The sequence below is a fragment of the Psammomys obesus genome, unplaced genomic scaffold (genome assembly GCF_907164565.1).
Source record: "Psammomys obesus unplaced genomic scaffold, mPsaObe1.curated_primary_1811, whole genome shotgun sequence".
Classification (NCBI taxonomy): Eukaryota; Metazoa; Chordata; class Mammalia; order Rodentia; family Muridae; genus Psammomys; species Psammomys obesus.
The window spans coordinates 2,799,314-2,811,994 of NW_026587382.1; the positions used below are offsets into that span (position 1 = coordinate 2,799,314).

A 12,681-nucleotide genomic window follows, 5' to 3' on the forward strand; every position below is an offset into this window, starting at 1 on the left:
AAAGAAAGAAAGAAAGAAAGAAAGAAAGAAAGAAAGAAAGAAAGAAAAGAAAGAAAGAAAATGAAAAAAAAATAAAAAGAAACTTTTAAGGAAAGGCTGATTCAAGATCTTCAGGAACTTAAATAGGATACACACAGCAAACATTTAAGCAACGAAGATATGTTGAAAAAAATTGTGTGAAACATATGAGGAGTATGACAAACAAATATGCAAGCAAAAGACCCATCCCACAAAATTAAATTTAAAACCAATCAAACAAACAAAGACCAGAGGTCATGTGTATATTACAGACACACATAAAAATTTGTGAAAGACTAAAGACCACACAATACACAATATCAGTAAAATTATAATTTTTGTTTCTTTGTGTTTTCCATATTTCTTAAAATGAATACATTAATTTTCCTAACAAAAAAAGTTTTAATAAGTCTATACAGAGAAACTTTGTCTTGAAAAAAAAAAAATACGTAAAAAAGAAAAAACCAAAAGCGTTATGACTAAAAAAAAAAAATCTTCAAAACAAAACAATGAACGAACTGTTTTTGGTCACTTGTAGGGGAGGAGCTCCAGGAAATTATTCCAGATAAAAGCCTGCTTTGCTCAATCAATCCTTTCTCCGGAAGTTCCCTGCTTGACGCGTGCGTAATCTCCTTATTTTCCCAAAACGCCTCTCCAGTGCCGTGTAATATGATGTTTGGCCGCTTCGAGCTACCGTAGCAGAGGCCGGAAGGACGCTCGCTATTGCTTCCGGGGCTTTTGCTTTTTTTTTTTTTTTTTTTTTCTTCCTCCCCCTTGACTCTCTCACGCTTCTTCCCCTCCCCCGCTGTCCCTCCATCAGTTTGCGTTTGTCGGCGAGGTCGCGCCCTGGAGGCAAAGCTGGGGTCCGCGTGGTGAGACGCAGCCCTCGCGACTGGGAGCCGGCGCGGCGGGCTGGCCGAGGTAGGCCGAGGCCGAGGCGGCCCTGGGCTGCTTTGCTCGAGGGAGATGGTGTAGAGAGCCGCAGGGAGGGGCGCGCGGCGGACACGGGGGCGGGACCGAGCGGGGCGGGCCGGCCTGCGGCGGCGGGTGGGCGTGGGGCAGGTGAGGCGCGGGAAGCTGGCCAGGGGCTGTGTGCTCCCTTCGTGGCCCAGGCAGCCCGGAGTCTTGCGCGCGGTCTGTGCAGTGGGGATGTGGGTGGTCGCCTTTCCGTAGGAAAGACCCTCCCTGTCTGTTTGTTTGGTTGGTTATTTTCTGCTGGGCGTAGAATCCGGGGTCTGGTGCAGCTGAGAACCCCCTCCTCTGTACAGCCATTGCATGCCTTTTCTTAAGCCAGCTTTGCACAGGGAAGCAAAGTAACGTAAGAAAAAGAAGGAACGGAAGAACCCAAGTTGGAATTAGTTCATAGGGATCAGCTGTCTCCAGGGGGACGAGGTACTCCAGATTGGACAGGTGTAGAGACAAAGACTCACCTTATCTGTCGACCAAGGAACACGTTAGCTCATAGAAATACCTTCCTTTGTAGATAAGCACTCTGGAGTGTTTTGAAACATTGTTTTCGGTAGCTCCCTTTTGCATTTTGGTGTTCTCCAAGCTCGCTCTCAGCGATTAGAGCTTACTCAGGCTTTGGTCTGTGTGAGAAGATGAGTTTCCCCAGAAAAACCTCTGGATCACCGGGGGAAGGAGGAGAGTGAGCAGAGTACGACTAAGAGGTTGCAGGATAGGAGTCCGTTTTCTCGTGAGACAGAAATTGTGTGAGTTGCGGTTGGAGTCATTGTCGCTTCTTTTTGCACAGGGCAAACCATGTCCTCCCTCCCTGGGTGCATTAGCTTGGAGGCAGCAACAGCTGCAGCTGACTCTGAAGACATCACTGAGCTGCAGCAGGCAGTGGTTGAAGAGCTGGGTATTTCGATGGAGGAGCTTCGTCAGTTCATTGATGAAGAACTGGAAAAGATGGACTGTATACAGCAGCGCAAGAAGCAGCTGGCGGAGCTGGAGACGTGGGTGGTACAGAAAGAGTCTGAAGTGGCTTATGTTGATCGGCTTCTGGACGATGCATCCAGGTAAGGATTCCTGGAAGCAGGGATAAGTGTCCATTTGCAGACTTCTTAGCGTGACTGCTCGCATCTCTGTATTGAGCGCTTTACACTTTGCAAAGCTCAGTCATGTGGGACCTTACACTCCTGAGCTTTTCATGCATTGCAACATCTACTTTTCACTCATGCATAGCTGATACAGGATCAGCAGTGAGGAGACAAAGGCTTGGATCCCCTTGTCTTCCTCCTGTATTGCACTTCATTTCCTTGGTAAGATTCCCAGGAAGTGAGTATTGTGGAGTCACTGTCTTCTGTTTTTCTGTTATGAGACAGGATGTCAGTACCTAGCCCTGGAGTTGCCGAGATTTGCCCACTTGTGCCTCCCAGGTGGTGCAGTTAAGGCATCCTAGTTTCTGTTAGGTTGAGAGGGTCTCACCAATACCAGACTGTGCCTTGTAGCTCAGCATGATCTTGACTTTCTGATTAGCCTCTTTACATTCTGAGTGCTGAGATTATAGGTGTGGGCCACCATGCTCCATTCATGAAGCACCAAGGGCTGGGCAGTCATCCTCCAGTTGAGCTACAGCCTCAACCTCTTAACTTGTCTTTAACTGGGAAGCATCCATGAATTCCTAAATCCCCAAGAATATCTGTTTCAGATTGCTACTGCAACCTCAGATAAGCGGGTAGATAATGTTAGTACTGCAATTAGGGCAGATTTTGGATTGTTGATAGAACTGATGCCAGTTTTTTAACAGTCTTTATTTTTTGACACAAGGTCTCATTACATAGCTCTGGTTGCCCTAGAACTCACTATATAGACCAGCGTGGCCTTGAACTCACAGAGATCTACCTGCCTTTGCCTCCCCAGTGCTGAGATTAAAGGTGTGCTCTACCGCACCCAACAAAATTAAGCCTCTATGTAAAGCCTTATTCTTAGTTTCCAAATCGACACAGATAATAAGTATCAGGTCTTCTGACTTTTGTATGACAGGTAGAAAGACCACAACTATGGGAAATTGTTTCATGGAATCATTGCTTGGATACAAGATACACTATTCTATGGAAAACGCATTCTAAATGTATGCATTGGAACACATAGAGCAAATGATCTGTACTTAAATACGTATGATTTCTTGTTACCGCGTTGTTTCGTTGTGTGTGTGTGTGTGTGTGTGTTTTGGAGACAGGGCTTCTCTGTAACTGGCTGTCCTGGAAATAGCTCTGTACACCAGGTTGGCCTGCAGCTCACAGAAATCTTGCCTGTGCCTCTGAGCGCTCTGATGAAAGGTGTGCGGCACCACTGTCTTTGTTCCATTGGAAGGTTCTCACTCTGTAGGGCATGCTGGCCAGGAAGCCACTATATTGTCCCAACTGACCTCAAACCTAGGTAGTCCTGTACCACTAGGATTATATATGTAAGTTCCTAGGCTTGGCATTACATAAGTGTCTATAAATTCTAATGCCTTATGTCTCTACTGGCTTTGATCTTTTCTACGTGTGTTCCAATATTAGGGCAGTGACTAATTGTGAGTCTTTGGTGAAGGATTTCTACTCTAAGCTGGGACTACAGTATCACGACAGTAGCTCAGAGGATGAAGCGTCTCAGCCTACAGAAATAATTGAGATTCCTGATGAAGATGATGATGTCCTCAGCATTGACTCAGGTAAACGGTGAAGATTTGGTTAGAAAAATCTTAAAATGGGAGCAGAAGTAAGGAGGATGACCAGGTAGAAGATAAGAAATCACAATGTCATTTATTCAAAAGGCCAATTTCCTGAGTTATTTATTATAGCCCAAAGCATGTATTATTAGTACAGTAAAGGTTTCCTGTATTCTGATTGTTTTCCCATTTCAGTAAAGTATACTTCTTTTCTGTCATTTTCCTCTCCCGTGTTTGTGTGATTTGCCTATGTCTCAGTTTCTTTTTCTATTACTGTGGTTAATTCTTCTGACAAAAGCAGTTGAAGGGTCTTTTTCTGGTTCACATTTCCAGATCATAGTCCACTGTGGCGGGGAAATCACAGTGCAGGAGCTTGAAGCATCTGGTCACGTTGTAATGCAGTTTGGAAACAGTGTTAGCATGCCTCATCCTGCTGCTGAGCTCGCTCTTACTTCATTTATGAAGTCTAGGGAATGGAACCACTCACAGTGGGCAGGGTCTTCTACCTCCACACAGGCAAAATAATTTCTCCTTGGCTTGCACGGAGTTCCATTTTCCAAGTTATTTTAAATCCTGTCAAGGTGACATCAGTGGTCACAGTGTGCCTGCACGTATGCATGATTGGCAGGACATGCAGTAGAATTCAGAGGGTTACATCAGGTTTATTCCTGATCTCTCACTGAATGAGCTTGCCAATTGTAGCTCGTGGGTCTCTGCCTCATGAGTGCTAGGATTAGTTTTGGGCTCTGAGCATCCAGACTACAGGACTTGGGACTTCCATCTACTGGGCTATCTCTCTAGTATTTTTATTTTGAGATAGGATTTCACTGTGTCAGAACCCAACACATAGATCATCCTAGCCTCACACTTGGAGCAGTTCTGCTTTTTTTGTTTTGTTTTGTTTGAGACAGGGTTTCTCTGTGTAGCCCTGGTTGTCCTGGAATTTGCTCTGTAGACCAAGCTGTCCTCAATCTCAAACCTCTGCCTCCTGAGTGCTGAGACTAAAGGTGTACACTACCGTTCCTCGTAATACTTATTCTGGTTTCTAAGAGTTATAATTATAGACATGGGCCAACACAGCAAATGTTTACAGTGATTATGTCTTACCTTAATAGGTGACTGTAGCATTTATTTGGACTCCATTCCTAACAGAAGGAAGTTGGGTTGTTTCTGTTGAGTGTGAGTGTTATAAACAAAAATGAAAATTCCAACTGTTCTGTTTTACTCAGCAGCCAGATGATGAAAACCTGCTAGCTCAGAGAGGCGGAGAAAGCACCCAGCTGACCTTCCCTCTCAGCCCAGGTCCAGATGGAAAAACCCCAAAAGGCTTACCAGCTCAATTGACAACCCAGGAGGAAAAGGCCAAAAAACCCAAAGCCAAAGGCTTGCTGACTCAAAGCCCAAAAAGCCAGGGAGCTGAGGAGTTAAAGCCAGAGTTTAAGCCAAAAAGCCTTTTTGAACTTCTCTACACTGTCTTAAATACCCCTCTACTCAAAGTTCCTCCTACTGTGTAATCCCTATGGGCTGTTTTCTTGCTCTGCCTCTTGACCTAGGGTTAACTTTATTAAATACAGTATTGAATTAAAGGTGTGTGCTAAGGATAGGGAACCACACCATTATCACTTGTTTACAATAAACAGAAAGTTCTTAGATTAAAGGTGTGTGATAGGGCTCAACCATACTAAACGAAAGTTTTGGGTTCACAATTGGATCAGATATCCTGCAACAGTTCTACCCTTTTTTCTAAATAGAAGACTTTTTCTCTAACACCAGTAAACTATATACTATCAGGTAAAAACATTCACAATGGCTAGTCCATATGTAATTAGCAACCTTGAAGAAACTATTCTACTCTCCTATCTTGGGGAGTCTAAAGTTCTGTACTTTATCGCTTTGTATCAAATCTTGCGATTCCAGTCAAAACCCATCTTTTTAGGCCTCAATTATCTTAAATCCTAAAGAATTTAATTTTAAATGCAAGATTATAACTGTTGAGTCTTCAGCCCCATCAGAGACCTGAGAAGTATAAATATTATCCGAATAAATAGGAAGTGCAGAGAAAGCAGGTTCCAAAACTATAGAAACAACAGAGACCGCTGGCTGCCTGAACAGTCACCCAGGATACCTCTGTAATGTTGGAGCGTCATGTTCAGCCTTCTGGCTCAGGATATATGGAAGATTTTTGTGTGAAGCAGCTCTTAGAAAAGACCTGCCTACCTTGTCCTTGCAACACTTGGCAGTCAGCCTTCCTTGATCCACTTTGTACACAGGGAGGCAGAGCCATAATAGCCATAATGTTTAATTAATGTGTAATTTCAGAATCAGCCTTTTCAGAACTTAGCAGTTGCCCATTAAAATCCTGAATATATATTTGTGGTGTGATGCACATACTTCAGTTTTCCAAACTCTGCAAAATGAAACACATCTATTTGCCAAATTTCATTTTTTTTGGGGGGGGTGCAGGGTGGGGGAGGCTGCCTTTTGGGTTACTTCCTGCAGGTAATGGAATTTGGTTGTACAAAGAATAAGTGGGACATTGCCTTATAGTTTCCTTAGCTTGTTGCCAAGTGATAGAAAACTCTGCAAACCTTGGCGGTTAACATGCTGTTTCTCATGAAATTTTGAGGCTTCCAGCACATTTCCTATTAACAGCTGATCAGTTTCACCTTTACCTTTTACTTGGGGGCCTGGTTGACCCATATGAGATCTGATATGTTTTATACAATGGGTGATTTCTATTTCTAATTATTTGTTGTAGTTGAATAAATAGAGAAGTTAATTTTGAATCACCCAGAGTAAGCTCCACAGTTTGAATATGTAAAGTAACTTTTTGCATATTGTGAGGTAACTATATTAAGAGATTCAGGCTGGGCATGGTAGCACACCCCTTTATTCCCCCAACTCGGGAGGTAAGTGGATTGCTGTGAGTTTGAGGCCAACCTGGTCTATAGAGTGAGTCCAGGAAAGCCAAGGCTACACAGAGAAACCCTGTCTTGAAAAACCAAAAAAAAAAGGGGGGGGGGGGGGGGGATTCAGGAAAATCACATAGTACCATAAGAATGGCATTTAACTCTGACTTTTGAACTCTTGACTCCTGATTTGTACTTTTCGTGTTCAAGTTTTGTGTAAACCTATTTTATATCCTAGATATAAAATAATTGTAATCTTCAGCAAGGCAAAATTGATAAGGGCTCTGAGCTACTTTCCTTATTTATCCTGACTTATAACCTGCTTTCCTGATTTATTTGCATCAGTATAAAATATAGGTGCGCCAGGAATTGGTGTCCCTTTTTCTGTACAAGGGAGAAGCCAATTAGTTATTTTTATAGATTGAAGCCTCTTGCTTTTGGGATATTTGTTGCTAATCTCTCCCTAAAAATTACTGCATGCTCTTTGCCAGTGTTCATTTTCTGCCCTTAATGAGGCAATTTCAGCATTAGTAAAGGGTACCACATTTTCTGCCGGGTGTATTCTTGCTAATTGACGAAGTCTCGTTTTTCCTTTCAGAATCAATTCAGAAATATTTTCTACATAGGTCTTTAATTTTTTTAAAAGATTTATTTATTATGTATACAATGTTCTGCCTGCATGTACACCTGCATGCTGGACAAGGGCACCAGATCTCATTATAGATGGTTGTGAGCCACCATATGGTTGCTAGGAACTGAACTCGGAACCTCTGGAAGATCAGCCAGTGCTCTTAACCTCTGAGCCATCTCTCCAGCCCCCGGTCTTTAATTTTTTATTCTGTTCATGTGCTAAAAATATCCATTCTAAGATAACTATCTTCTCTCAGCCTAAGAATTCCCATGGTAAAATGAGAAGGCAAAATAACCAAAATACAATCTAGCTTTGGATCCAAGCGATCCACATCTGCATCCTGTAGTTTCTTTTCTACCAGAGCCAATTCTCTGTCAGCCTCAGTTGATAATTTTTTTGGACTGTTTAAGTCTTTATCATCTTTTAAGGTTTGAAATAAATTACTCAGCTCTTGAGTACTTAATCTAATTGTGAGTGAGTTATCTCCCAGCAGTTTTTGAAAATCATTAAGAGTTTGGAATTGATCTCTCCTGATTTGTATTTTTTGTGTTCAAATTTTCTGTAAATGTATTTTATATCCTAGATAATTGATAGGATCTCCTCATTGTATTTTTTTCAGGAGCAAATTGTAATCCTCAGCAAGGTAAAATTCTCTTTACTTCCTCACACATTTTTTTTCCCTAAGGTATCTCCATATGAATCAGCCAATAAGAGTCGTCCATATAATGGTAAATTTTAGATTGAGGAAACTGTTTACGAATTATTTCTAATGGCTGTTGTACAAAATATTGGCACAAGGCAGGATTTAACATTGCTTGTGGTAAGACCTTCCAATGATATCTTTTTTTTTTCTGGACCACTGCTATTATAATTTGGCACTGAGAAAGCAAACCTTTCCCTATCAAGCTCATGCAAAGGGATTGTGAAAAAAACATTTTTTTAAATCAATTACTATCAGAGGCCCTGACTTAGGTAATAAAGAAGGCAATGAGGTTCCAGGCTATAAAGAGCCCATTGGCTGAATCATCTTATTTAAGGCTCTTAAATCTGATTTCTTTTGTATAACAAACACAGGGGAATTCCATGGACTGGTAGATTCCTCAGTGTGTTGAGCATTTAGCTGCTTTTGTAACAACTGTTCTAGTAACTGTAATTTTTCTTTTTTCCTAGACCATTGATCCACCCATACAGGTTTATCAGTTAGCCATTTTAAAGATAGGGCAGTTGGTACCTTTGAAAGACCAACACCTGTTATGCTTTGCTATGGACAACCTGGACAGTCTGTGACTGTTCTCAATAATACCTTTTAATATTTTTCTCAGAAACATTCTTTATTTTATAGTTTGTTTCTGAGATTGGAGGAATGTTAATCTGTGTTTTCCACTGCTGTAACAAACCATGTCCCCATAAATTCATGGCTCTATTAGCCAGATGTGGCTTTGATTTTTCTATTTGTCCTTCTGGTCTCATACACTCCACCCATCTTGTATTTTGTTTTACCAGAGATAAAGTTCCAGTCCCTAGAAGCTGGTATTTACTTTCTTAAAGAGGCCAATCTGGATGCCAAGATTTTGGTGAAATTATTGTTACATTTGCTCCTGTGTCTACTAAACCTTCAGTTGCGATGCAAGTTATTTTATTTTTAGTGTAGGTCCTGATCATTTATAGCAGTACGCCAGAATATTTGTTTTGTCTTTGTTGAGTGTTTTATGTGTTGAAGCAGGTCTTTTCTTGATTACATCCAGAGCAGTGTTGTTTTTAACAACAGGCACTAAATCTTTTAATTTCTCTGTGGATGAGTTTGTCCTACACTTTCATGGAATGTTTGAGTTAAATTTGATGTTGGGGCCTCTTGGAGGCCTCCTCGGGTGTTTCCCAAAGGAAAGGTTTACCTTGCCTATCTCTTGTTGATCTGCACTCCTTAGTCCAGTGCTTGCCTTTGCCACAGCTTCTGCATACTCCAGGAGGCGGGGCCTTCTTTTTCGATTATCTCTAGAAAATCCACTGTTTATAGGACAGCCTCACCTACAATCATTTTCAAATGGTCGTGCTTACCACAATTAAAATACCTGCCATTTTGATTCATAAGTTTTTTAGAAATTACTTCTCCTATCAGATTAGCATCATAACATGAGATCCAATATCAGCCGTATCTCTAATCCATTCCTCTGTTGGTGCTGATCTTTCCTTTAAAGATCTAATAACTCTTTTGCATTCTAAATTAGTATTTTCAAAAGGCAGTTAGTACTTTTCTGGCTATTGAATCTAATGGCAGTTTTATTTACAGCTGAAGTCAGCCTTTGCAGAAAATCCACTAAAGGCTTCTTTTGGGCTGTGTATAATTTTAATAAACGACTCAGACATCTTTCCTGATTCTTCAGTCTCATCCCAAGCATTTAAAGCTGCTTGATGAATTAGTGCCAAGGTGTGACCATCAAATTCAAACTGTCTTTGTACATCAGCATATTGACCCTCACCTAAAAACGGATCCTGGGAAATATCACTACCTCTGGCCTGATTTTGTTGTTCTGTGAACTTCACTTCCTTTTTCCCTCATGATTGCCGTTGTAACTGAGGACCAGGTTCCAATATTGCTGTTGTCATTTCTTTCCAGTCTTAGGATAGTCCTGTTCTGAGTTGCCTATGAGTTGAACATCTGCTTAACATAGGTTGAATGCACAACATAGGAGATGACTGCTTCCTTAAATCTCCTCAAATTTAATATGTCTATAGGAGTCCATTTAAATTCTGTATAACCATGGCGGTGCCTGTGGCCTCCTGGTGGTCTTTTATAGGAACTGGACATAATAAAGCTGGTTTTCTTACAACCTTAGGCCATCCCTTTCCAGTTTCATTATGCTGTAGCAGGGTAGGCCCTTGTCTGAATTCCTTTGTCTGTGTCTGAGAATTTTCCTTATTCTCATTTATAGGTCATTCTAACTCTTATCTAATTTCCTCTGTCTGAATCTGACTTATTCTTAGCTTTTTCTATGATTTGCCTAAATTCCTCTATCTGTGTCTGGGTATTTTTCTTAATCTCATAATAAGTCTTTCTAATGCTTGTCTAAATATCTCTTGTTGTGTCTGAGTATTTTTATTCTCACTTATAAGTCTCTCTAATTTTCCTTCTAAGGCTTGTATCTGATCAGTGCACTTTTCATATTTTTCTTTTTCCTGTTTCTCTAAAGGTTTTTCTTAGAGGAAATACAGAAAGCCATATTGGCTGTTAAGAATATAACAAAATGATATTAGTCATCATTAGTATTGAGCTAATTGTAGTTTTATTTAATACTTCTTAATTTTTAGGCCATTTGGAGTCGTACTAAAGCAGGGTTCTAAAGTCTTCGGTTGTGGTAGTTCCCATCCTTAATTGTCTCTGGAGGGCTTCCCAGATAACTTACTGAATCTGATGGCTTCTCAGTTCGTCTGCAGCTGGGGTCATCTGTCTGTGCAGTTGTGCCACTCATTGCAGCGCCAAAATGTTGGTATAAACAAAAGTGAAAATCCCAGTCATTCTCTTTTACCAGCAAAGACTCAGGCCAGATGCTGGGGTGAAAACTTGCTAGCTTAGAGAGGCAAAGAAAGCACCCAACTGATCTTCCTTCTCAGCTCAGGTCCAAATGGAAAAATCCCAAAGGCTCATCAGCTCAACTGACAGCCCAGGAGGAAAAGGCCAAAAACCCAAAGCCAAAGGCTTGCTAACTCAAAGCCCAAAAAGCCAGGGAGCTGAGGAGCTAAAGCATAAGCTAAAGCCAGAGTTTAAGCTAAAAAGCCTTTCTCCTGCTCCACACTGTCTTAAACACCCCTCTACTCAAAATTTTAGGCTACCGTGCCTTGCTCTTTATTTGGTAGGTATGCTACTGGTGGTGAAATGAGGTGATTCAAGCCAAGTTAGGCTTTATAAGTTTCAGGGTTATTGGGAGCAGCTCTCCGTGAGTTCACAGGTCCCAAGGAATGGGTCCAGGGAAGTTGCTGTGAAGGGGATGAAAGAAAAACAGAAGAGAGAGAAAGTGCGGGTTCAGGGAGAGAGAGGGAGGAAATGCAGAAAGAAAGAAGAGACTTGGGGATGGGGGACCAAAGTGCCCTGATTATATAGGGAAGCTCCTGGGCTGGGAATTTCAATGTTGAGGGCAGAGTGTGCCTGCCAGCCAGACTCTGACAGGTAAAGACTGAAGGATGCTGGGAGAACCTGGAGGCCAGGTCCCCTTTGTTTACAAAAGTACCTCAGCTGCTTGTCCTGAATCTGAAACCTAACATTATTGTTTTGGGTTTTGTTTTTATATTTGTATATTTTTATATACTGTTATAGCTCAGGCTGGCCTCAAACTCATCACATGATAGAGAATTATTTTCAACTCCTGATCTTTCTACCTCTACCTCCAACTCCCAAATGCCAAGATCCTTGATAGTTTCATAATATATAAAAATATTTTGATCATATATACCACTTATTCCCTATACCATCTAGAATCTTTCATCTTCCCAACAAACTTTCTTGTCCCCTTTCATGTATTGTTTTAAATTTTAATTTCTTTTCTGATTCACTGAGTTTAACTAGGGTTGCTTGCATGGCTCTTTACTGGATCACGGGCAGCTTACTAGTGACTACATTCTGGAAGAAAAAGTGTCCCCGTCCCCAGCAACCTTTAACTGCCAAGAGTTTCTCAGGGAGGGCTAGGTCTAGGGCCCTCCCCAATCTTTGCTGGCTTGTTGACTGGCTTGGTTTTGTGCAGGTCTCAAGGGCAGCAACCGGAGCTGCTGTGAGTCTGTCAGTCCAGCAGACAGTGCTTCCCAGTACCCCTTTTCATCCTACTCCCTATTTTAAAGTGTTGTCCTGACCCTTGTTGCCTGTGGGTGCTCACAGGTGTCCCATTTAGAGCAGAACACTCAACAGTCACTTACTCTCAATGTTTTTACCAGTTCCAAGTCTCTGCATTAACTGCTGTCCACTGCTAAAAGAAGTTTCTCTGGCCAGAGTTGAGAGCAGGCTGGGGAAATGGCCCATTCAGTGAAGGTGCTTATCAAGCCCTCTGACTGGAGTTGGAGCCCCAGGACCCTGGCAAATGGAAAGAAACAGTTCCTTACCATTGTCCTGCATTTACCCTCTTTCCAGTTGGGGATGGTATGCTGCTGCTGTGGTCTGGTTTTTTTTGTTTGTTTGTTTTTGTTTTCAATGTTTTTGTGGGCATTGTAGTAAATACATGTTTTGCTTTTTAGGCAAAATTGCCATGGTATATCAGAGCAGTTATACAAGTGTACATTCTCATGAGTGCAGGGGAGGAAATAACCCAGTGGTAGAACTTACCTTACATATGTAGGGTCCTTACTATTGAAATACGAGAGTTCCAGGATGCCTGTGTTTACCAGTGATTGGTGCTGACAGGGTTTGCTTTTGCCTTTGTGTGTGTGTGTGCTTTTGTTTGGTTTGGTTTGGTTTGGTTTGGTTTGGTTTGGTTTGGTTTGGT

The 12,681-nt window shown here is 41.6% G+C and overlaps 1 protein-coding gene across 3 annotated transcripts in view; it reads left to right on the forward strand.

The window, feature by feature from the left end:
- Positions 1–780: 780 nt before the first annotated feature.
- Positions 781–12,681, forward strand: part of Setdb1 (SET domain bifurcated histone lysine methyltransferase 1) — a 36,078-nt gene continuing 24,177 nt past the window's right edge. The window contains exons 1-3 of one of the 3 annotated variants that reach the window (XM_055603657.1): positions 781–939; positions 1,772–2,039; positions 3,528–3,679. In XM_055603657.1, the coding sequence (XP_055459632.1) occupies positions 1,780–2,039; positions 3,528–3,679 (412 nt within the window). In that variant the 5' untranslated portion in view covers positions 781–939; positions 1,772–1,779. Of the gene's footprint in view, positions 940–1,090; positions 1,153–1,184; positions 1,206–1,771; positions 2,040–3,527; positions 3,680–12,681 lie in introns of those variants that run through there. The other 2 variants (XM_055603658.1, XM_055603659.1) reach the window with 2 other exon arrangements.